The 24,893-nt window shown below is 60.1% G+C and overlaps 1 protein-coding gene across 1 annotated transcript in view; it reads right to left on the reverse strand.

Moving 5' to 3' along the window:
- The window catches only part of SHANK2 (SH3 and multiple ankyrin repeat domains 2), a 476,763-nt gene that overhangs the window by 379,603 nt on the left and 72,267 nt on the right, over nucleotides 1-24,893 (reverse strand). The window contains 3 exon segments of the mRNA XM_043581937.1: nucleotides 5,703-5,819; nucleotides 14,606-14,773; nucleotides 15,732-15,883. Coding sequence (XP_043437872.1) covers nucleotides 5,703-5,819; nucleotides 14,606-14,773; nucleotides 15,732-15,883 — 437 coding nt within the window.

A 24,893-nucleotide genomic window follows, 5' to 3' on the forward strand; every position in this document is an offset into this window, starting at 1 on the left:
GCCAGAAGTGGCCGTGGGGAGCAAGAGGGCAGCGGGACTTCAGGAGGCCGTGGAGAGAAGGGGGCTATTGACACGGTGGGAGGAGCCACCTACGTGTTTTCTATGAGGCACCACCGCCAGAGCTCAGGGCAGAGGTGTTCTCTAGAAAGTACCAAAGGCCATAGATAGGTCTTCCTGGGTCACCATGGAGACAACGTGGGCCACAGCACCGTGCGGCACATGGGGGTGGCCAGCTGCCGGAGCAGGAGGGACAGAAACCTGGTGGAGGGGCAGGTGAGGGAGCTCCAGGGAGCCCCCGGGGAAGGTCAGCGGGGTCCGCACACAAGCAAACGGGCAGACAGGAGAGGAGACAGGACAGGGCGGCAAGATGCCGGTTACGGGTTTGCCCAAAACCGCCCAGTCAAGGCCACGGCCTCAAGGCCACAGCCAGGGATTGAATTCCGGATTTGCAAGTCCCACCCGTGTTTTCATCTCTAGGGCACGGAGGCGATCTTCCCGTCAATGTCACAGATGTGATTGGCCAAATACCCCAAACTGTAAGTTGGGGACTCGTCCCCAGTTTGAAACGAGCCTGTGTGGGTGGACGGAAATCTAAGAGGTAACGTGCACGTAGCAAGGGCCACAGGAATCTGTCCCCACAGCCTGGTTGCGACAAAATACAGGGCGACTTGGGGGCCCAGCGTTGCCCCTTACATAGCCGAGCTGCCTGGGCCAAGTTCCATCTCCTGACACTTGTAAGGCAATGTCAACCACAGGTTCACTGGGGGGACCTAAGGGGACAGTCCCTGGGTGCCTGGGTGGCTCAGTCAGGTGGGCGTCCGACTTCGGCTCAGGTCATGATCTCAGTTCGTGAGTTCGAGCCCTGCGTCGGGCTGCTTTGGATTCTGTGTCTCCCTCTCTCTCTGCCCTTCCCCAGCTCGCATTCTGTCCGTCTCTCTCTCCCCCAAAAGTAAGTAAAAACATACAAATAAATAAGTAGATAGACAAATAGATAGATAGATAGATAGATAGATAGATAGATAGATAGATGGATAAATGGAAAGTCCCTGTGGACGCCCTCCTTCAGCAAGACACAGCCCCCCCAGAGCCCCTGAGGACGGCCACCCTGTGATGACCCCGTGGAGGCAGCCACCGTGCTGACGGGCACTCCACTGACACCAGAAGGGGCACAGAGATGCAGCCCGTCTCTTCCCACCTCGGCTGCCGCCGGAGTAAGAGGCAGGATTATTTCTCCTCCTCCACACAAATTGGTCTGGCCCGGTAACCTCTGAGATTTAAGACCCCCTCCCTTCCTTCATTATCGGAGCCCAAAAAACAAACACCAGGCTGCCTGCCTCCCTCTGGGGCTCCAGGAAAGCCAGCACGAGGCCGAGGGACCTGGCAGGCTAGACACAATTTGCCGCTTACAATCAAAGCCCCAATTAGCTGATTTCATGAGAGAAGAGAATATTCTGATCGCAGTGTATTCTATTAGAAGTGTGCAGACGAGGCCTGCCTAAAATTGATAAAACACACACATCAAATTCATAAACCTGGATGCGTTCAGAGTTCGCGGGCAGAGGCTTGGCAAAAGGCAAATTAGCAGCAGCGGTGGGACTATCGGCCTCTGGCCATGAGAGCCAGCATTTTCGGCACCGTCATCACCGTGAACACCTTCACCTTTACCACCATCACCACCATCATCCCCATCGTCCCCATCACAGTCACCATTTACCCGGCATCCACTGTGTGGCTGATATACCGCCTGTCTGTTTTCCACGTTATGTCTCTTAGCAACCCTGGGAGTTAGGGAGGATTGTGCCTACATTACAAAAGGGGGAATTCAGAGCCCAAGAGAGACAGGAGTGTGCCCCAGACGACGCAGCAAGGTCACGGTTTAGGCCACATGGAGCCCAGGCTGCCATGTCTCCCTGCACCGAAAGTTCACTTCACTGCGGCTGTTCCTTAAGTCCTTTCCCTGCAGCCTATTCTGACTTCATGACACTGTGTCCCCACCCCTGGAGCAGTCTATGATTTCCCAGAGTGCTCTGGACGTGCTCCTTGGACACCCCCTCCTGCTTAAAGTTGCAAAGTGGTTCCTCTGGCCTGCACTGAGCCCGGCCTGATGCCGCAGGTGAAGCACGCATGGGTAGGAAGGAGGAGCTCAGCACAGGGGTGACAGAGGAGGGGACGGGGCTCCGGTCAGGCCCAATGGAGGTACGTGCGGGACAAAGACCAGGAGACTCCGCTGCTCCCAGAAGCTCATCACAGGTGCCTGGAGGACGTGGCTACGGGGCTGTATCTCTCTGAGTCCCGCTGAGATGCCGTCTGGACCACTCCTCTTGCTGCTTCGGTCAGCCCCTCCCAATGGTTAGGGGAGGGCCCGAAGGAGGAGATTAAAGGCCACGCCAGCACCCCGGGGAAGGAACGAGGGATTCACGAGGCTCGATCCCAGAGCACCCGCTGACTTCCAACTGGACGTGGTGTCCAGGGGCTGGGGGCCACCGAGCCCCGAGCCTGTGACCCTCCACAACAGCCCCTGGAAGGTAATGCAAGCGGGAACGACACGATGCATAACAGGTGGCTGAACCTCAGCATCTCGACCCGTGCTGCAGAGGACGGATGTGAAGGCAGGAGCGGCCAAGGGCTGATCTCAGGACCCTGGAGAGGGCACGGCTCTCACCCACCCACGGGGCCCCCTGGCACACGGGGAGGAAGTCGCTCAGCTCTGGAGCAGGGGGTCCGTCTACACGCATGTCTGGGGAGGGGGTAGATGCGATCTTCCCGGCCCAGGCTTGGCAAATACGGCCCACGGCCCAACTCAGCCTGTCCTGCCGGTCTTAGAAATCGAGTTGGATCGGCCAGAGCCACACTCATCCATCCATACATCGTCCGTTGCCAAGTTCGTACCGCAGTGGTGGAGGGGAGTAGCCGTGACAAAGCCCGTGTGGCCCACAGAGCTGAAAATATTTACTAAGTGGCCCTTTACAGAAAATGTTTGCTCCTACGAGAAAATACCTAGGAGGAAAATCCTCCTAAGGCCCCTGGGGTAAGGGTCTTCCGGAAGCCGTGAGCTGAGAGGTAGGGACGGATATGGGACAGGTAGAGTGGCACCCTCTGTAAGTCAGAGTAGAAATGAGATGTTTTAACCTTTCCTAAGAAAATGCCACCGGCACCTTCAGAGACCATCTTGTCCACAATTATTTCAAATGACAGAAAACATTTTTTCCTGTTTTGTTTTTTTTTTTAATTCATGATAAAATATGCTTGAAATCTACCGGGGAAAATTAAGGAACGTTCTTCCCCTCTAAGGCAGTAATTAAGAAGCACATGTTGGCACAGCTGTTTGGCCAGCCACGGCCAAGCCTCCCAATGTGCGTCTCCCTGGTGCAGCCCAGCGAGGTAGCTCCCTGCTCCTGTAGCCGTCCCGACATCCGAACGCCGTGTGGCATCTACCGACCCAGCTGCACGCAAATCCCGCCGATACGGTTCCATTGAGGAGGAGGCTGCAGCTGAAACCCCGCCCCACCCTCCTCTGGCTGAGCCGCTCTGCTGTGCCAGACAAGGAAGACACCCTAAAAGATGGCAGTTTATGCCTCTGAGAAGGTGGGCCCAAGGGGGTCCAACGGGGAAGGCATAACAACGGCCCGGTCCTGGGCGGTCCACCCTGGTTATCTTGCAAAAGGGCACAGAACGAAACAACACGACTAATGTTGCCAGGGACCCATCAAGAGAAGGCTTGACCAAGGGCGGGATATCTGAGCTGGGTCTGGAGGGACGCATAGGAGTTTTCCAGGGCAGAGAATCTAGGGACGTTTAAGAGCTAGAAGCAAGGTGGGACTTCAGAGTGGCTGGAGGGGCCCAGTCTAGGGACGGCCAGCGAAAGGACACAGGTGCAGACAAAGGCTGAAGATTCCACTCAGGAAGATGGCATGAAACTGGGAAGACGGTGCTGATGGCAGAGAAGACAAGCAAAGGGCACACTGCCTGGGGGCCCCCCGAAGATCTCCCCTCTGCTCCTCCAGCTGGTGGAGCCCCCCAACGTTCTGCTCAGCTCTCAGCATAGTGTCCAGACCGCACTACCCTCCAGAGTCAAGGTTCCTTGAAGTCAGAGAAAGAAGAAAAGGAAGGAGGAGCTGAGAACACTTTCGATACTGGTGTCCAGAAGTTATTTATTTGGACTTGGAGCCTCGAGGACACTGACCCTCCTCCCAGCCCCGTGCAGGTCACAGAAGCCGTGGCTTCAACCCGCCGCCTCCCAGAAGCCCCGGCCGCTTCCACGGCCCCTGCGGGCATCTCCGCCCTCTTCAGCGCCACTACGGCGCCTCCCGGTGGGACCAGCGGGGTGTCACACGGTCCTATTTAGGAGTCACACTCCTGAAAGGCAGGGGTCGCACCCCACCCCTCAGTGCACACCAGGCAAGCTCATCTCCAGCTTCCCATGGTCTCCTATCTAACACACAAGAGCGCGTGCTTTTGTTCACATCGAGGCTCCGCTTGGAGGTTCAGCCCCTAAAGAACTGACAGCAGCGCCTTGAAGAGATGCCCGCACGCCCACGTGCACAGCAGCATTGTTCACAACGGCAAGGGGTGTGGGCACCAAGTGCCCATCAAGGGACGAACGGGCAAACAAACCGTGGTCCCTGCACACAATGAAATACTATGGCGCCAAGAAAAAGGACGCTCTGACACCTGCCACCGGTGGACCTTGAGAACGCTCCGCTCGGTGAAATGAACCGACGCAAACGGACAAATGGGGCGGGATTCCACTGGTACGGGGTCCCCAGCAGAGCCAGATGCACAGAGACCCAAGGTGGACGGTGGGCGCGGGGGGCTGGGGAGTCGGTGCGTAAAGGGACAGAGTTTCAGTTGGGAAAATGGAAAACCCCGGAGACGGATGGTGGGGCTGGGTGCACAGCAACGCGAACGTAGTTAGCGTCACTGAGCCACACGGTTAAAAATGGTCAAAATCGCAGACGTTTCTGTCGTATACGTTTTACCAGGTTAGAAAGAGAAAGCCACCGGGAGCTTGTTCGTAACGCAGCGGTGGGGAGGTTCGCCTTCGTGGCACCGTGGTCCTGAGGGAGTCCTGCGGGTCCCGGAACCATCTCGGGGGCTCTATCCGCCGCACCCTTCCCGTTCCTCGGGTCCCATCTGTCCCCCGCCCCCCACACGTCCCAGCAGAGAAGCCACCCTGGGGTCCCGGGCCTGTTCCGGAAAGCGGACAGTGTGGTCGTACAGCCTAGGAAAGGGCTCTGGCCCGGCGTCCGCTCCCTTCGCTTCCCGGCGCCCTGTCTTCCTCTCTTCCACAACGGGGTAACCGTCCTCAAAGAAGCAGGTGAAGGTCGCACCTTGCTGTGGCTGGAGGCGTCTCCCCACATTCCTACGTGAAGCCCTGACCCCCGATTGCGAGGGATTTTGGAAATGGCTCTCGAGGAGGCGCTGAGGGTTCCACGCCCGGGTCCTGACGGGACAGCGCCCTTGTCGGAGGAGACACCAGAGGGCACTGATCTCCCCCCACTGCGTGAGGACACAGACAGAAGACGGCCGTCTGCAGCCGGGAGGGGCTCTCACTAGGAACCGAATCTGCCCACGCCCTGATCCGGGACCTCCAGCCTCCAGGCCTGTGAGAACAGATGCTCGTTGTCTGGGGCCCGCCTGCGGGGCCCTGTGGTGGCACCTGTGCCGAGTCGGACACCGCCCCGGCTTGCACGCCCACTCACCTGGTTGTAGAGGGCACAGATGTGCAGGGCCGTGTTCCCGGAGGCGTTCTGGGCCGCCATGTCCGCCCCGTAGAAGAGCAGGTGTTCCAGGTGCTGCACGTGGCCGTACCTGCAGGCCTGAAACGAGAGCCCCGCCTTCGGTCAGAAAACCGCCGTGACTCCCCAAGCTCCCCGGCAGCCGCAGCGTGGCCGACCGCAGTCCAGGCCCCAACACACAGGCACCCACAGCGCCCTGAGCCTCCGGGGGGCCACCAGACCCCTGACGGGGTAGGGGGTGGGGGACCTCATGCCGGGACGAGGACGTATGCCGGGCTCCGGGGCTCCGGGACCGCAGGTCTGTGAAGGGCCCCGATGACCCTTTCATTCAGGCCTGGGGGCCCGAAGCCCAGGGACACACGGGGCACCTCTCCCCTGGCCTTGGGGGCCGGCCCCCCAAAATGCAAACCGGGAGGCTCCGGCCCCGGCCTTGCTTACCCAAACCCCATCCCCCCCGGTGGGTGTGAAAACAGCCAGAAGGGGTGCGTCCAGCCCCTGCTGTGTCCAGGGAAGGGAGCCCCACTGCCACTGTAAAATGTAACCTACCCACTGAGGGGCTTTCTGGAGGCGGGGGCCAGACAGCCCCACGGGGAGACTTCTCCCTCCCTGAGCCCTTCAAGGAGGTAACACGTGCTATTCACAAACCACCAGGGCTCTGGGGTCAAACAGATCTGTGCCCAAGTCACGGACCTTCCATTTTCCAGAACTTTCCCCCATGAGCCTATGTCTTCACATGCAGATGTAAACCCCACTCCGCACAGGGCTTTCACGAGAATCACGTAGGGAAAGGGACCCGAGAGGGCCTGTGCGATGCCTGGCGCCAGGCCGGCCCCCGCCCGCTGCTCACAGGGAGCCGGGAACCCCACGCTGCGACCAGGGCACTGCCATCCAGCTCCCGCAGGGGGTTCAGGGTACGCCAGGCGGTGTCGGGCCAGGCAGTCAGGTCCAACCGGCCCCCCACCCCACCCGCCCGCACTTTCCCGGCACCCCGGGAAAGGCCAGCGTGTGGCCGTCGACGGGCGGCATCGAAGGCACGAAAGCCAGTGTCCTCGTGAGACGCGACAACCCGGAAGGGAGACGGGAAGGCCAGGGAGCGGGTCCCGACCCGCACTTCCTACGCCGCGGGTGGCCACTGAGGCGCGCAGCGGGAAGGACACAGGCCGGCCAGGATGGGGTGGGCAGCTCTCACTGTCGCGCATTCCGGATAACTGGGCGGACCGGGGGGCTGCCCCCTGTGCACGGTCTGCAGGAAAGGGCGGTGCCTCACCGAGGAGTGGGAGATGACGGGAAAGACGTCGGAACTATGACCCGGAGGAGCTTAAACAGAAAACCCGAGAAACGCCCATCGCACTGCTGTGCTTCCCGTGGAGCAAAGTCACTAATTCACGAAGCAGCGTGATCTGCATGTGGGTGTCTGACCTGCCCTCCCTCTCGTCCTGCGCTTCCTGGGGGGCCCCTGCCACGCTCTCAGAGGTCGGGGCGGGGGGGCCTGCCCTGCCCCACCACTGCCACGGGCACAGCCCACCGGCCTGGACAACCGGCCCCAGGCTGGGGGCGCGCGGGGGCCCCGTGAGGAACAAGGCCGGAAGACCAGTCAGAAGCTTCCTTTCTTCCGGGACAGCTGGCGGAAAACCCACCGAAGCCTACAGCTGCTGGGGTCCCCCTGAAGGAGAAGGGGCACCGGGGAGAGAAAGGGAGGGACGGAGGCCAGACGCGAGACAAGGACAGACACGCACACAACCCGTGACAGAGCCCCCCCTCAACCGCAACGATGCCCGAACTTCCCAGGACACAAAGCCGGGGAAGAGCTTTTATTTCTTCCACTAGGTTGAGTTGAGATCTCTGTTCCTTAGGTCAAAGGGGCCTTGGCTCATCAGCTGTCCCCAGAGGATGGGAGCAGAAACCGCCCCCCCCCCCACTGTCAGCAGCCGCGATGGTGATGGTTGATGCAGGTGAGAAACACCAGCAGGTGAACGGGGGAGGGGGAAAGAACTTGTGGGAGCCTCACAGACCCCACAAAACTCTAATCACAGAAGGAAAGAGAGGAGCTTGGCAGACTCCCCCCACCCGGTCAGGCGGTCAGAGTTAACGTCGCCAGGGATGGGCAGTGTCACCCCATGCCACCCGACACGTGAATGCCAGGCACACGATGCCGGCCCTACGGTAAGTATTCCTGCCACAACGCACACCCCGGACCTCTGCACCCGAGCTGAGGGGCAACCTCCAAAACGCCTGCCCTGTGATATCACAGGGGTCCCACGGACCCTCCCAGATGGCAGGCAATCCGTCGGGGCCCCCCGAGGGGAGCCTTTCAGTACAAGGGATGGTCGGGGGGCGGGGCGGATGGGGGCAAGACTCGAACGTGGTCCCTGAGTGAAGGTGCACGGGGTTCTCTGTAGCATTCTTATATCTCTTCCGGAAGTTTGAAACGAAAATAGTCCTGTACGATTTAGAAAGAGAAACCAGTATGTGTTTGACACAAAGACGTTAAAGCTCAGGAAAGTAAGAAATCTGTGCTCCCCCGAGATAAGCTACACTATGTCCCCCCCCCCCCGCCCCCCGCCGCTTTCTTTTGGAAAGGGTGTTGTGGCTTCTGGCCTTCGAGAGGCAGCTTAAAAGGGAGGCCAGAGGCCAGAAAGCTGACATCTAAGAAAGCACTTTTACACTCCTGTATCTTAACCGTTTCTTAGCAGGCGCTTTCTGGGAAACGCATGCGTGTGGGGCTCCACCCCACATCGACTGCCTGCAAAACTCCTGGGCATGCGTATCTGGAGAAGTGTCCCCACGAGATGTGGGGTTCATCCCAGCCACGCCAACACCCGCGCCATCACTGGCCAACCCCATAATCTGGAGTTAAACTAGGGAAAAGGCCACTCCTTCCTTCAAGCGCTTTACTGCCACCTGCTGGCCACCTGCTGTGAGGCAGCCACAGCCCTAAAGGCGCAGCCGGCTGAGAGGCGTCCCCGGGGTCCTGCAATGCGGTGGGAACAATGCAGAGTTCACTGCATTGCAGACGCGCAGCAAATGCCTCTGCTGGTTCTGTGCCACCAATAAAATTCCTCCAACCACACCACGCTCAGGCATTTCTCCTACAGCCCGTGCTCACAACGTGAGCCGGGGACATCACCGCCAAATGCTCAGAAAACAACATTCGCACCCCTTCAGCCCTCACTTGGTCGGGAACTGAGGTGCCCGTCGGTGCACAGACACTCTCTCGCCCAAACACAAGCAAACGTGGCTTGCTGACTCGAGCCACTGGCTGCCCCTGGCCCTCCGTTCTGTGGCTTTCAAAGACCAGTTGTGGCCTTGCTGCCTGCCCCAAGGGGAGTGGAGAAAATGTGCTGAACTATGTCCTCCCAAATTCCTGTGTTGGAGTCCTGACCCCCCCCCCAGCACCCCAGACCATGACCTTGTCTAAAGACAGGGGCTTTGCAGAGGTGACTGAGGTAACAACACTCAGTCACCAGGGTGGGTCCTGATCCCGGGTGACCAGGGTCCTCGCAAGAAGAGGGGATCAGGACACAGACACAGGCAGAGGGACGACCCCGTGAGGACACAGGAAGAGGACGGCCGTCCACACACAAGGAGAGAGGCCTCGGGAGGCCCCGGCCTGGCCCTGCCCATGCCTGGACCTCGGGGAGGCTACACGCGTCTGCTGTGTGAGCTTCCTCGTCCGTGACTTTGTTACGACCGCCCTAACCAACCAATGTGATCAGTTCAGATCAACTACTCTGAAAGTTCCAGCCTGAAATGAGGACGCAGGAAACGTGTCATGCTAAGGACTCCAAAAGGAAAGAGGAGCTTCGGCATCCTGGCACCTGCCCACTTTCCCTACAGGGTCTGTTCCTTCCAGAACACGGTGTCTGGACATTAGACGTTTCTGGAGACTTCACCTACGTCACCCCAGGAGAACGCAGGCTCTCGCTAGGGGGAGAAGGTGGTGCCCCTGCCATCTCGGTCTGGGTCTTCACCCATCCCCTCCCCTCCTGGCGCCTCCTCTCCTCTCAGCCCCAAGGATCAAGGCTGGCTGGAAAGACGGTCATTCAGTCCCCCCGGAGGCCCACGGCAAAAGATGCCTTGATCACTTCTCCAGCGGGATCCTGGCTCATCTGGGCAGGGTAGGGGCACGGGATATGGATCTGACGCCCCAGGTCAGTACGTAGCAGACCCCCAAAGCACGGTGCGGCACCTTCCTGCAGCTCCGACTGCTGGGGCCCTGGGGACTTGGCGGCTCGCGGTGCGTGGTTGGAGCCGGAGGGCTGGACTGAAGCAACAGTGCGGATGCCTTCTGCATCCAGGGAGAGGCTCCACCAACGTTCTGGGGTCCCCATGCCGACGGCCCCAGGCTGGGCTGTGCTAAGCCCAAGCAGGCGCCATGGAAATGCCACCTCTAGGCGCACTTGTGACGCCCCCACCCCGTGAGGCCAGGGACGCCACCTTCCCTGGCCTGAGACAGTATCCGCCCATCACCGCGGCCAGGCTTGGATGCTCCGCTGTGCGTGAAGCCCTCCCACCTGCTCTGGTCAGACCTGACCACTCCCTGTGGGAGTTCCCGGTCCACGCCTGTGCTCCCGTCAGCCCCAGGCTCCCCCGACATGGTGGGTTCCCAGAGCACTAGGGAAACCCCAGCTCAAAGGAAGACCAGAGTCCATGCCAGCCGAAGGCTAACTCCTTCAGCCAACCCATGTTCAGGGGCACGTGTGGTGCACAGGTGCAGAGCCGAGGCACCCCCGGTCCAGCCCTCGTGTGGCTGGGAGCTGGGGATGCAGCACCCACACAAACAGACCAGGCACTACACCGTGCCATGAGTGCCCTCGGAACCTCCCCAGGGCCAGTCCCCTTACCATGGGGGCTCAGGGAAAACTCCAAGGACCTGGGGGGGGGGGGGCGGGGGGAGCCGGGTGAGGGAGGGGAGCCGCGGCCATAAATTGTTACATTTCTTCCAGGTTACAACTCCTAATTTAAAACTTAGAATAATAAACAGCGGCCAATACACATTAAGATGAGTGACAAAATGTCCTTTAAAGAACTGTTGAGGGAATCAAATGACATCCATAGGAAGGCCTGTGAACAAAGCGGTGAAGTGCTCTCTGAGGGTCGCATATTATTTCTTACTGACAACAGCCAGGTAATGATGATGCTGGCCTGGGCGGGGAGGGGGGGCGGGGAATGACCACGATTGGGCGTGGCCTGGCCAAAAGGACTGCGATGGGGGCGTGGCCGGGTGAGGATGAGTGACGGGGGCGTGGCCAGGCAAGGAAGATGGTGATGGGGGCGTGGCTGGGCTAGGAAGGCAGGGACGGGGGCGTGGCCAGGCGAGGAAGACAGGGACGGGGGCGTGGCCAGGCGAGGAAGACAGGGACGGGGACGTGTCTGGGAAGGAGGTCCGGGATGGGGGCGTGGCCGGGCAAAGATGATGGTGGCCAAGAGGACAGTGCACTTACCCCTGTAAGTAACTGTAGTAAGCGCTTCACGTGAATTTTTTTCCTTTAACTGGAGAGCTCTCTCTACGAACGATCACTAAGCCAATTCTAGAGATTAGCAAACCCGCTCAGAGAGGGCAAGACGCTTGCTCAGGCGACCCAGGCAGTATTGAGGGGCCGCTAACTCGAGGCCAGACTTAAGTGGACTGACAGCACGGGAAGGGAATCCCCCAGACCCGAGGGGGGGGGGGGCGCGAGGCCCCACATCGCAGCCACCAGCGTGGGAACGGTCAGCTCCTGCACCCGCAGCTGTCCCCTCCCTGGGGGCAGCTACCCTCTCCAGAGCGCCCAGCCTCAATAACATGTCCTAGAGTCCCGACACAACCAGACCCACAGTCCTCAGGTCCCTCCAGGGTGCGGGGGAGACACACAGGAGGTCGGAACCCGATGTTCTGGGGTTGTGGGAATGCACCTGGGTGTTTTATGCTTTCTTCCCTCTGCGGCTTCGAACTTTTTGACCGTCTCCGTGTTGAGCGGTTAGAGTAATCCCGAAGAACAAAGAACGTGCAGACCAGCGGCGGACAAAAACGCACACTTCCAGAGCAGGCCTGCAGGGGGCGGGCGTCCCTAGGCTCCGCGTCCGCAGGTGCGGGCTCCGCCAAGCTGTTCAGCACCTGGCCTTGGCCGGGGAAGCAGACAGAACCGCCACGGGACCCCGCGAGCTGGCCTTGCTGTGGGTGCGCGGGATCCCCGGAAGGGCGCGGAGCCCGGCGGCTGGGACACGGCTGTCCCCACTCCAGGGTGCGAGGCACGGGGACAGACTTCTAAGGCAGAACCCGAGATCCCGGAACTCCGAGGTGCTTCTCCCGACCGCGGATGCGCCGTCGCGTTAGGGGCGGCTTCTGTGAAAGCCTGGACGCGGCGGTGGGAGCGCGGCTAGGAGCGAACCCGGCTCAGGCAGCTGCTGGCCCCGCGACCTCGGGCAGGTCATTCACCCTCTCCGGGCCCGTGAACTCCTCTGAGTAATGGAGGCCAGCGGGTGTCTCCTAGGGCTGCTCCAGGGTGTGAGCAATGAGGCAAAGAAGGCAGATCAGGACGGCGTCAGAGCCGACCGGTGGTGAGAATCTCGGAGGACCACACGGTGGGCCGTTCTCTGCTTAGCGCCTTGCACCCACCCCTCACTGCCTGTCACGGCGGGGACACACGAGGCAGCAGGGCTCAGGAGGCAGGGACTTGTCTTGGGTCACTTCCCCTGGATAACCCGGGACCTCCAGTAAGGACCCGGCCTTCCCGCACGTTGTGAAAAAGAAACCCACCACCGGAGAGCGGCGCACGATCTTGCCGGCCATGGCAGGAAGCAGGACACAGCAGCCCTGGGAGCCCAGGCCTCCAAGCTCAAACTCGGCGCCAGGGGCTGGGGCCCTGGGACCAAGAGGTTCGGTGGCTTCGGTGCCTGCTCGCTCTGACTCCACGCTCAAGTCTCAGGGATGGGACCCGGCACACGTTTCTGGGGACCAGAAATCCTGGCTGGAGCCGGCATTGCAGGCAGCGACAGCAGGACCCCAGGCACACACTCACCCTTCATCTCAGCGTGAGACAGACAGGCCAGGGGCCAGACTGCCACAAGCACCAGAGGACAGTGACCCTAGCCGGAAGGCCTCCAGCGGGTTGAGGGCAGGGGGGCCGAGAACCCGGCTCGGAGAACTCCGCCAAGTTGGGGCCCTGCAGCCGGGGTCAGGCCGTAGCAACTCCCCACTCCCATCTTATGTATTTCTGGTGCCCTGACACCTGCCTTGCTGGCTTTGGAAGGTCTGCCCCTCGCAGGGCAAGTCCATTCTGACAGTAAAGGAGTCGCCCCGAGGGTGACTCTCAAATGCAAAGGAGCCCCGCAGGGCCATCACCCCCACCTGTCTTGCTGGGCTCCCACCCTCAGGGCCATGACCCACCTGTCCTGATCAGCCCGGGGCAGGTCCCAGACAGCCAGGGACAGCCCCTGTGTCCCAGAGCCCCGGAAGTTACCCAAACTAGCCAAGCCTCAGGCGGCTCATCCTGTTCCTTCTGCTTCCTCCCTCAGAACCATGGTGAAAGCTCTTGGCCCCGCTTCACTCCCCGCCACCCCCACCCCCGCTGCTTCCCCACCCAGCCTGGTGCCTCCTGTGCGGCCCCCCGCACCTGCCCCTCCTCTCGGGATCTGTGAATAACACACCATCTTTCCAACGGCAGCCGACTCCTGATGGGTTGGCTTCGCTGTGCCTAAAGGGTGGTAGGACCTATGGGGGTTGGGACAGGCCAAGAAGTGACTCTGGAAGCACCCAGACGTGCCGCCTCGGGGACCAGAGTGAGAAGAGGGCAGGATGAGCACAGGGACTCACGTTAGATCCTTCTCACGGCCCCAGGGGCGGCGGGCCCTGCTCACACCGCGGGAGGGAACCGGATGCCTCCCCAGGCCGCGGGGACGCTGAAGAGCCAGGGGGGACCCAGCACGCAGGAGGCCCGGTGGGGTGGGCCTGCCTGCGCCCCCTGGCCCGCCTGCCACGCCTCAGCGCTCCTTGGCCCTCTGACCACAGCGGGTCGGGGGCATGACCCCACCCGGACTGGGCAAGTGGGGCCACGGTGGCTGAGGGAAACCGACAGGCAGCCTGGGAGGTGATAAGAGTCACGGCACGTCCAGAGAACGGCTCAGAGCTGGCCCTTTCCCCCTGCCGTCCGGGGCTGATACTCCCCGTCTGCTGTCCCAGACCCACGGACCACCCTCCTCTGCTCAGAGAGTCCCCTCCACCACCCCGGCTGTCCCTGCTTCTGAGAACACAATTCCCTCTCCTTGCCCTTGATCCATGAAAGACTCTTTATCTGAGCCACAAGGAGGAATTCTTTTTTTTTTTTCTTTTTTATTCAGTAGGCTTCATGCCCAGCATGGAGCCCAACGCGGGGCTTAAACTCACAACCCTGAGATCAAGACCTGAGCTGAGACCAAGAGTTGGACGCTTCACCGACTGAGCCACCCGGGCGTCCCACGGTGGGTTCTGTTTCTTTACGAGACTGCAGCTGACACAAGCCCGGACCCCACGGTCGCCGGGGGGATCAGGGAAACGTGTGCCCTGGGCATGGAAAGGGGCACGGCACCGGGCGGCCTGTGCTTGGAAAGCACCTGGTGCCATGCTCCATCGGGGCACCCAAGACGCTAGGCACACGGAGAGCCCACAGCTCCAGACGACTCCCGCCTTACAGAAACGCAAGAGCCTGGCCTAACCTTCCAGCTTCTCTGGAGAGGTCAGAAATTGCGTTTCTAGGTAAATAGAAATTTACTGCTGGCGACCAATTCAAGTATCTCAGAAACTCCGCGAGGGTCAAACGAACTACTGGGAGGGTGCGGGTGGACTGCTACTGCCCCGTCCCACCGAGGGGGGTCGTCAGGGGTCACACAGGTGGACGGCAATCGTGTACCTGGTGGATCTCGTGCCAGCCGTTCTCGTCCCGGCAGCACACGGCCGCGTGTTCGTGGAGCAGGAGCTCGCAGCAGTAGGGATCGCCCCCCACGATCGCGGTGTGGTAAAGGGGTGTGAGGCCATAGCTGTCTTTGTAATCCGGGGACGCTCCAAGCTCCAAAAGGGTCTAGAAGTAAACACCAAACATGTGGTCATTGGTCTCGTGACCGCTGTGGCAGGGAGTGAATCAAGAAAGAAACACGAGGGTCACACTCTGCCCCCGGCCAAGGTTGACCAGGCCCTTGGTTCCGGCCCTTCCCAGGCTTCCCGGAATTCAGTGGGTGCCAGCTTGAGACAGCAAGGTTTCTGGCCCTGAACTAGCACGTGGTGCCGGCATGCAGGACGAGCATCCGGGAGCTCAGGGGACTCTGTGAAGACACACACCTGTGACAGACACGCACCTGTGACAGACACGCATCTACAGACACACACCTGCAGCACTCAGAGACCTCCTGTGCCCTGCTGACCCCCCCGGACCAGCAGAGAGCAAAGAGAGGGCGGCCTTTGCGAAAAAGAGAGAAGGTGCGCCTACAACCCAAAGTGCGGCGTAGGACGATCTCAGTGTGCACCCCGAGGGGGCAAACCCAGGAAGCGCCGTCATGAATACTGGGTTGCAGACGAAGCCAGCGGACGAGGCACAGCCGATGAGGACTTGGCCTCCCCGCCGGGGCTCCTGGAGGCCCCCCCCCACACCCAGGGCCAGGGCAGGTAGAGCAGGGGCAGCGGGGAGGATGGGGGCTGGGCCCACACCCCGGATGGGCTTCACGGCCCACGAGGCCGGCTCATGGCCCGCAGTCCGGGTCTGCGGCCGCCCAGGGTGGGTGACGTCCAGTGCTGCCCCTCCCGGCTGAAAACACAAGCCTCGGACTGAACCAGAGGGACAGGGGACCTTCTGTAGACAGCAAGTTCTAAAACCCCCAGGAAGAGAGAGTGGGGGGCCCAGACTACGCTTTCTAACCTCAGGGGGAACACAGTTCAGGGTCAGTTCCGGTGGCCACGGTGGGGTGGGCACAGGGCATGCTGGTGCAGGCAGGAGACCAGACAGGAAGGAGGCGTCCCCCATGCAAGACGGCCCCGGAAGGTACCTTCAGGGCCACTTGGTTCCTGGCTCGGGCGGCTTTGTGCAGGGCCGTCATCCCGTCTCTGGCGCGGAAGTCCAGGTGAGCCCCGCCGTTTCTGAGAGCCTTGATCACCTCCGCGGGGTCGTCCAGCTGAGCGGCTAAGGTCAGCGGGGTCTCTACGGGACCCGAACACACGCAGTTCAGAACCACTTGGAAGACAGCCAGGGCCCGTGGCTCCCTAAGCCAAGTTCAGAGTCTACAAGGGAGCTGGAGGACGTGCCCCAGAGGTACTGCGGCTCCCACCCGCCCATGAGCCCCGATATCCACAGAGTCAGTCAGCATGGCTCCGGCGACCCCGGGGACAGCGGAGGTGGTGTTTGGGGTCATGTGCAAGTCAACACGGGGGGGCGGGCCAGAGCTTCCCCACGATCCCCTTGCGGGCTAGGGGTCCGAGAAGCCGCCCGTTGCCCTTGCCCTGGGCACCCAGAATCCCACAGCACCATCCGGATGCTTCCTTTTGGGAGGAGTGGCCCACTAGGGCTGTAGTTGAGGGTCTGCAGGCAGATGCCCACCTTTCACCTCAATTTCATGATGTTTACGGGCATCTTGGTGGACGCCAGGACCCGGCTGTAAGTGAGGGGTGGAGCCTGTGCCCCGTGGAGGTCTGGGCGGGCAGAGACCCGAACAGCCGTCGCAATGGCAGGGGCTCGGCTCGATAAACGGCCGGCATGAGGGCTGGGGCGGAAGCCCCGGGGAAGGAAAGACGAAGCCCGCCCCCCTGGGGACAAAGGTCAGGAAGGGTCCCCCACCGCCCACCCGGTGCAGCTGACTCTGGGCCAGTCTGTAGCTGGCTGTGATGGGGACGCCGACATCTGGTCTAAGCCCATCTTCTCCACCCCTCTCGGTGAGTGCCCGCCACCGCCACAGCCGAGCAAGGCACACCATTATGATGCGGTTCATCTGAGAGGCGTTTACCTTACAGAAGAGTGCCAAGGGCAATGTGACGGCACACAGGTCCCCAAGACCCAGACACGGCGCACACGGCACGGGATGATGAGGAGTCATTCTGACTTGAAGCACATTTTGAGAATAAAGGGACCGGGGCATCTGACCTGGGCTGAATTCCCTTCTGACCGCACCTCGGCCGCAATCCCTGCTGTCCCCAGGGCAGCTCCCCTGCCCCATCTATTGCTGATCCCCGGGCTAATTTACCCCCAAATGAGCACTGTGCCGAGCGCCATTTAAATTCGCCGTGGGAGGGGCGCCTGGGTGGCGCAGTCGGTTAAGCGTCCGACTTCAGCCAGGTCACGATCTCGCGGTCCGGGAGTTTGAGCCCCGCGTCGGGCTCTGGGCTGATGGCTCAGAGCCTGGAGCCTGTTTCCGATTCTGTGTCTCCCTCTCTCTCTCTGCCCCTCCCCCATTCATGCTCTGTCTCTCTCTGTCCCAAAAATAAATAAACGTTAAAAAAAAAAATTTAAATAAATTCGCCGTGGGAGTCACCCTGCGCCTGGATTTTCCACAGTGACATGCGTGGGCTTAGCCACTCCCGGTGGCCAGCATGCGTACGTGGACACGGCCGTGTGCGAGTGCGACACACAGCCCACACGCCCTCTCCCAAGGGACGCCGCACACCTCCCGCTTTGGTCACGTGTGTCCCCGTGCGTCCCAAGCACGGACGAGTCTCACGAGTGCCACCACACGCAGGTCTGCGGTCCTACGAGAAAGACCCTCTCAGGCAGGGATGTTGTGTGAATTAGGAGTTTTCTGGGGCAGAGAATGGGGCAGTGACGATGGGGATGTTTCCTGCACAGGGAACATCCCCACGGCGAGGGGCGCTGGGGGTCGAGACTGGCGAGGGTCTCCCACCTGGGGGCAGACACGCGGAAATGGGGAGACGTGCATTCAAAGCAAGCTTGGGGAGAGACCCCCGCCCAGCAGAGAGGGGAGAGGGAGCCCGTGGGCCTTCCCCTCAGCCCCAGCCGTGGCCTGGCCGCAAGTGTTAGAAGGCCCCAGGGAGGTCTTGGTTCCTTGGGTGGCAGGTGAAGGGCGTGAAAAGCCTCAAAGTCAATTTTTTAAAACGTTTAGTTTTTTCGAGCGAGGGGGCAGAGAGGGAGGGAGAGAGAGGATCCCAAGCAGGCTCCACGGCCAGCGCAGAGCCCGATGCAAGGCTCGACCCCACAAACCGTGAGATCGTGACCAGAGCTGAAATCAAGAGTCGGACGTTTAACCGACTGAGCCACCCACACGCCCCTCAGAGTCAAATTGCTTACAGCAACTTGAGGAAGCCGGCCCCTGGCATTTAAGGTCCGTTTAGGACTGATGCACGTCTGGGGCAAGGTCGACCCTCAACACGATTAGGATTCTTCTTTCTTATCTGGCTCGCCACACAAGGCCGATGCACAAGTTAGGTGCTCCAAAGCAGATGTTAAGTTGACATCGCGCTGTTTCGCGGCAAGGGCTCCAGAAACCCTCCTCGAATGACGCACCAGACTCACCACATTCAGACCTGCCCGGGACCCACCCGGGAGGTCAGGAGAGACCCCCGGCTTAGAGACCATTGAGGAAGGGGACGTCCGACGAGACCCCACCTGGAGCAGACAGGACCCCCCCGCCCCAAGAAGACGCTCGCCCCTCACCTGCAAACCTGTGACCCTTGGGGGCTTGCACTGTCTGTGCCATTGATCACCACGTGGCCGCTCCTCTAACGAGCTTGGGACCGGTGGTCCCTTGCACCGTAATTCTCTGAAAACACTCCCCGGTTTTGGCATTTCGCCATTTCTTCGCTTTCGATAAATATTTTGGAACCTCAAAATGGCCCTGTAGATACCGCTCTAATCTTTTCCGATGGTCTTGAACACACAACACCATCTCACCTGGAAGCGGCCCGGCAGCATTTTGGCTCCAAAACAAACAGCCATGCTTCGACACGCTATCAAGCCACAGAAGAATGTGGCTGAATCTTGAACACATCCTGCTAAATGAGAAAAGGCAGTCTGAAAAAGCCAGCCTGCTGGATTCCAACTATAGGACATTCTGGAAAAGACGAAGCTATAGCAGAGGTAAACAGATCGCTGGTTCCAGGGGCTGCGGAGAGGGACAGGGGCGAATAGATTAAAAAAACACAGAGGACCGTTTTCGGTGACAAGACTGTTCCATATGACGCTCTAATCGTGAACGCCAGGATCAAACATCTGTCACAATCATAAACTTCACAGCACAGGGAGGGAAACCCAAGGCTTGCAGATTTTTTCAGTGAAGTTTAAAAACTCATCTCGGAGACCTGGGGATCTCAGTTCGGAATGCAGGACGTGACGAAAAGAGTCGAACCGCAGGCCAAAAGGAAGAATCGGCCTCCCGGGAGGGAGTGGGGGAACCGAGTGCCGGCCTGCGGACCCAGGATGGAGCGGTCTGCAAGATGAAAGGCCAGGTGAACCCGGGTAAGCGCTGTGCCCTGTCAGCACCTAAAGCTGCTTCCATCGTGGGGTGCAGATCGACAACTCTGAAACCACTCTACACGGGCCCTGGGATTGAACCATTAGATCAACAGATGGCAGGGAGCGGCGGCCGGGTTTCTCACTGTTAGTGGGGAGGTTACGGCTTAGCCACGGAAAGGAGGGCGGGGATCCGTGTGGCTGGGGATCAGAGCTGGAGGCTCACGGTGAGCTCCATACGGACACAGATAGTTACATACAGAACTGATTGCAGGTATGCACGTAGGCATGAGTTAGTACACACACACACACACACACACACACACACAGAGTTTGTTGTTCTGTCGTCTGAGGGCCCAGAAGCAACGACACCCCGGCAGCACCGAGCACACCCAGCACCCAGATCTTGGTTCCTAAGACCATTCTCCAGGAAGAGAAACCAGGCTCCCGGAGGACTGGCCGGGTCTAGGTCTGGGCAGGAGGCACACAGGATGAGCCCGGGGTGCCTTGTAGTGCCGGGAAGTGAGCAAGGGGCCAAAAACTAACGACCCACACGGACGGGGTCTGTCAAAAGGACACGGGAGTCAGTGGCCAGAGCTGGAGCCCCATGCTGAAATCTAGCACGGGGGCATAACCCAGATTACAAATTAAATACCCATCAGTCCATCCCAATAGAACTAACAGAGTAGATGTTAGTAAGAGTCAATAAATGAAGGCGGGTGGGGGGGGGGGGCGGGAAGAGAAGCCTCCCGGGCAGAGTTCCCCATCACGTGTGCAGAAACTCTGTCCTCAAGAAGGTAGAGCCTCACTCCCCACTCATCAGGCGTGGGCTGTGCTTAGTGGCTTCCTTCTGAAAAGGATGGTCCATAAAGGGGATGAAGAGTGACCACATAGCAGGGAACCTGACACTGACCTCAGCCAGGTGAGCAAGGTCAGCGTGTCGGGGACGAGACAGGCGGGGAGCACGTGCCCGGACGCGACGGGGACCGGAAGGGCGCTTCGCCCTGTGGTCCTCCGCCCAAACCCACAACCCTGTCTCATCATGACATAAACGTCAGACAAACCCCAATGGGGGGGGGGGAGCGTTCTCCAAAATACCCGGCCAGTCCCCAAAAGAGCCGAGCGCTGCACAAACAAGGAAAGCCCCAGAAACCGTCACAACCGAGAGGGGCCTACGGAGACAAGATAATGAAGTTCCATGAGGGCTCCAGGGGCAGAAAAGGGACATTAAGGAACTACTGATGAGTTATGAGGATAGCATGCGCCGCGGTTAAGAACGGCACATCAGGATTGGTTCATTAATTATAAAATGTGCCCCGCTCAGGTACGACAGCCATCGTCGGGGAAATGGGCCGCGGGGAGCAGGTAGAACATTCTGTGCTGTCTTCCTAATAAGCCTGTAGCTCTGACACTGCTCCAGCATAAGTCACGTGCTCACGGCTGTGCTGCAGGCGATGGTCTGATAGGACAATGCCGCCACTGACCTGTCCCCGGCTGGCGTCCTGAGGAACGTGCACCTCACGTCACGGGGTGCTGTGAGGCGTTCCCAGCCTGACCTCCTCTCCCCCAGCCAGCCCTGGGGTGTGTCCCGGGGCCAAGCCCCCGCTGCGGGCCCTCGTCCTGCCCCCACCCAATTCCTTCCTCGCTTAATGTCCTTCCTCTTCACCGCAAGCACCTTGATGTGTCTCCTGTAGCCCTCGCTGAAACGCGGTGGGCAGAAGTAAGCAAATCCGTAACATCACTGGCTGTTCTGCCTGAGCTCCCATGTAAAGACAGGCCCTCTTTGGACCAGGAAGTGCGCCTGACCAGCCAGATGACCCGGACCTCCTCCGTGGTGGCACAGACCTCGTCCGCAGTCCCCGACCCTCTGCAGACCGACGTCCACGAGGTTCCAGAGCGCGTCTGCTCAAACTGCCCCTCTCCCGTTGCCCGTTGCTGTTCTTTCTGGAGGGCCTCATCCCGGGATTCACTCAGCGGCTGCAGGGAGCCAGCCGCTTACAGACCCTGGCCGCCACCCACGTCCAACGCGTTTCTTCTGATCTCAAGGCCGGCGCTCGGAGGAGGCCAGGCTCAGTGCACAGGGATCCAGAATGCCCGCGTAGCCTTCTAACTGGGCCGTGTGGGAGCTGGGTAGGGACTCCCAGGAGCCAGGCTGCGGTGACACGTGGTGGACCCGAGCACACGTCGGCACGGATGACAATCCACGCCAGCCCGACAAGCTGACAAGCTACGATCACTGGCCCGGAAACTAACTCCAAATTGGATCTCACCACAGGTGCCTGGCGAGACCCACTCGATCAAGGAGAAGTCTTTTACTTCTCAATACGTTTCAAGAGTCGAAAGACGTTTCTGGCTTTATCAACACCCCGCCCTCGTGGTACCCGGGCTTCCCTCAAGTTGGGGAGCGCGGTGCGAAATAAAAGCACTAAACTCATTTTCGCTCAAAGTGCTCGTTTTGTTTCCTTCTTGGGGCTCAAAATACCACATGCGTTGTCCCAGCGGTTCCAGCCAAAGCAGGAGATGAGCCCCCAGACCCTGGTGGCCAAGGCTTCAGTTCTTTAGACCACCTTGGCCGTCACTTGTTAAAATTTCCACTAGAACGGGCACCGACGGTTGGCTGTGATCACAGGCCGCCTTGTTTTAATTGACAGGCGGTTCCATGGAGATTTAATTATCTCCTGTGCATCCTTCAATCCGAAGGGCCACTTCCTCAACCTCGGGGCCCCGCGGGTGGCCCAGAAGCGCCAGAGAACCGCACAGCCCGAGCACAGGGACGCGGCCCACGTCTGAACGTCGTGTTTCCTGCCCTTAGGAAGCCCGCTGCTTTCTACTGCCTGCGCAGGGCGGGGCGGGGCGAAGAAGTCTGCTTCTCAGCGGATCCTGCTGTTCGCCAAGTGGCTTTGCGAAAGTCACCAAACTCAGCGTGGACACCCGCTCCAGTTGTCAGAGCCGGTGAGGGTGATGGTGTGGCGTCAGCACGTGGGACGGTGCTGCAGCCCGTGGTCCCGTCCGGGGACGGGAGGGGGCTCGCTCAGCGACCACAGACCCTCCGGTCCTGGACCCTCTGCACCAGCCGGAGGCCCGGCTGCGTCCCGCCAGGCACGCGTGTGAGAAGAGAGACCCACCTCCTTTCCCCCCCGGGGGTGACAGCAGGGACCCTGCGGTCTCAGAGCAATTAAACCTGGGCTCCACCTCCTTGGCTCCCAGAGGACACTGGGGCGCAAAGAGGCCAGCTTCGTGGGACGTAAGAGGACTGAGGCGCAAGAGGCTTTCCACACCCTCGACACATCACGGGACACTTAGCAGGCTGTGACGTAAGCACAGCGGTATTAAGCGCCCTGTCACCCTAGGGTGACTGCACCAGTTTGTCTGGGACCAGGGGAACCCCAAACATGGGACTTTCTGTGTGGAAACCAGGGCCATTTCAGGAGAACGGGGACAAGTTGGTCACACGAGCTGTTGTCTGGAGGCAGCCCACTACGGCCAACTCTGAGTCGTCCCCGTGGGTCCAAAACAAGGAGAACACCACATCTCGAGTTTCCGCGGTGCTAACACGGCACGGCCTTTCCGGAGACCTCATGGCAGATGACGCATCGCCCTTGGACACGTGATGCGCTCTGCCGGGTGACACTCCAGCGCTCCCGCCCCGTTGGGTACCGTCATCCCACCGAGACCGGAGAGGCCCCTTCGACTGCACCCCACACAGCCAGGCGTCCCCAGACTCTCCCCGTCCCTCGACGGGAACAGCTGCTTCTCGCCTGGCGTGCGGACGCGCATGAGGAATCCGAAGACGCTGGGGACAGAGTGGCGGGGCTGGGGCGCAGCGAGGGGCCGGAGGCACTGCCTGCTCAGGGTCTCGGGGCCGCACGCGGCCTCTGCTTCAGCGCTTTGTATCTTAACTACACGCCCTTTCTGCAGGCCGTACGTGTTTTGTTTGGCCTTTAAAAATAAAACTTGCTGTGTTCGCTCTTTGTTAGTTATACCTACATACGGTAAAAAAAAAAACCTGCACGCGGATGTTTATAGCAGCTTTTTTCACAATTGCCAAAGCCCGGAGGCAGCCAAGACGCCCCTCAGCAGGTGGCGGACACACAAGCTGTGGTCCCTCCAGACAACGGGATCGCGTTCAGCGCCAAAGGGAAGTGAGCTCCCACGCCGTAATGTTACGGAGGAAACACAGATGCATCTAACCAAGTGAAAGAACCCAGTGTGAAAAGGCCACATACTATAGGGTTCTGAGTCTACAACACCCTGGAAAAAGCAAAACCACGGAGGCAGTAAAGACATTGGGGTCTGCCGGGCGTCGGCGGGGACGGAGGGGGAATGAATGGAGCACCGAGGGCCTCTTGGGCAGGGAAACGAGTCTGTGTATCACTGTAGGGACAGACACGTCACGGCGTCTGTCAAAACCCACAGGATGTGCAAGACCAACAGCGACCCCCGGGGGTAGCCCGCGGACTCTAATTAGTAATAGCCGGCTCGTGGGGTGTGACCATCAGCCACGCCAACGCGGGAAGCTGGTGGTTATCGGACCACAGAACTCCCACTTTATCCACTAACTTTTCTGTAAACCATTAACAAATAACGTCGGCTGATTTTAAAAGCAAAAAAAAGAGGGTGAAGAGAAACCAGGGAAGATTCCGCTTAACAGAAGAATATTAACTACCACCAGGAGAAATCCTGACCCAGGGGGCGCCTGGGTGGCTCAGTCGGTTAAGCGTCTGACTTCGGCTCGGGTCATGATCTCACGGTTTGTGAGTTCGAGCCCCGTGTCGGGCTCTGTGCTGACAGCTCAGAGTCTGGATCCTGCTTCGGACTCTGTGTCTCCCTCTCTCCCTGCCCCTCTCCCGCTCACGCTCTGCCTCTGTCTCTCTCAAAAATAAATAAACATTAAAAAAATTAAGAAAAAAAAGAAAAGAAATCCTGACCCAGACAATTCACGTCTGGCTGCCACCCTGGGAGAACAATTGAAAACAAGTCTCTAGTTTCTCTGTCCAGACGAGAAAACAAATCCAAACCCACACTGCTCGATGGCAAGAAGCAGCGGCCGGAGCAGAGACGGGGCACCCTAGAGGAAGACATGGGCCCCTACGGGCCGCGGCGTCCAGCTCCAGGCAGGGCACGGGAAAGGGCACAGGCGTCTGTCTGGAGACAACCCGGGCTCTGAGCCGTGTGGCTCTGGAAGCCGGGTGAGGGTCTGCCTTGGAAGACGCGTCACTGCCGACTGCTGCTTCCGGGCGAGGGGGTCGTGCGGGAAGAAGGGCAGCCCAGAGCAGACCCTCGACCTCCCCCTACCGCCGGCCCCGCCCCGTGGAATCATCTGGAAACTGCCACGGAAGAGGCCAGGCTGGCGGACGCCCAGGCCAAAGGCTGCCCCAAGGAAGGACCCACAGACAACACAGACACACGCCCTCTCCATGTGTGCCCTGTGTGTCCCCTCAAGTGTGCCTTCCGTGACCCCTCATGCGTGCTCTGTGTCCCCTCCACGTGTGCTCTGTGTCCCATGTGCATCCTTCTGTCCCCTCTATGCATGCACTCTGTGTCCCCTCATATGTGCCTTCTGCCCCCTCCATGTGTGTCCTTGTGTCCCCTCCACGTGTGCCCTCGGTGCCCCCCTGCCACGTGTCCCATCTCCTGGCGTCTCGGGCACTGAAGCTGTGGTCAGAAGTGAAATTTAGGAGACACACAAGTCAACGGTGATCACGGCACAGCAGCTTGAGCTGGGGTGGGGGGGAGGACACGTTCGGCTGGACGG

This window comes from Prionailurus bengalensis, chromosome D1 (assembly GCF_016509475.1).
Source record: "Prionailurus bengalensis isolate Pbe53 chromosome D1, Fcat_Pben_1.1_paternal_pri, whole genome shotgun sequence".
In the NCBI taxonomy this organism is placed as follows: domain Eukaryota; kingdom Metazoa; phylum Chordata; class Mammalia; order Carnivora; family Felidae; genus Prionailurus; species Prionailurus bengalensis.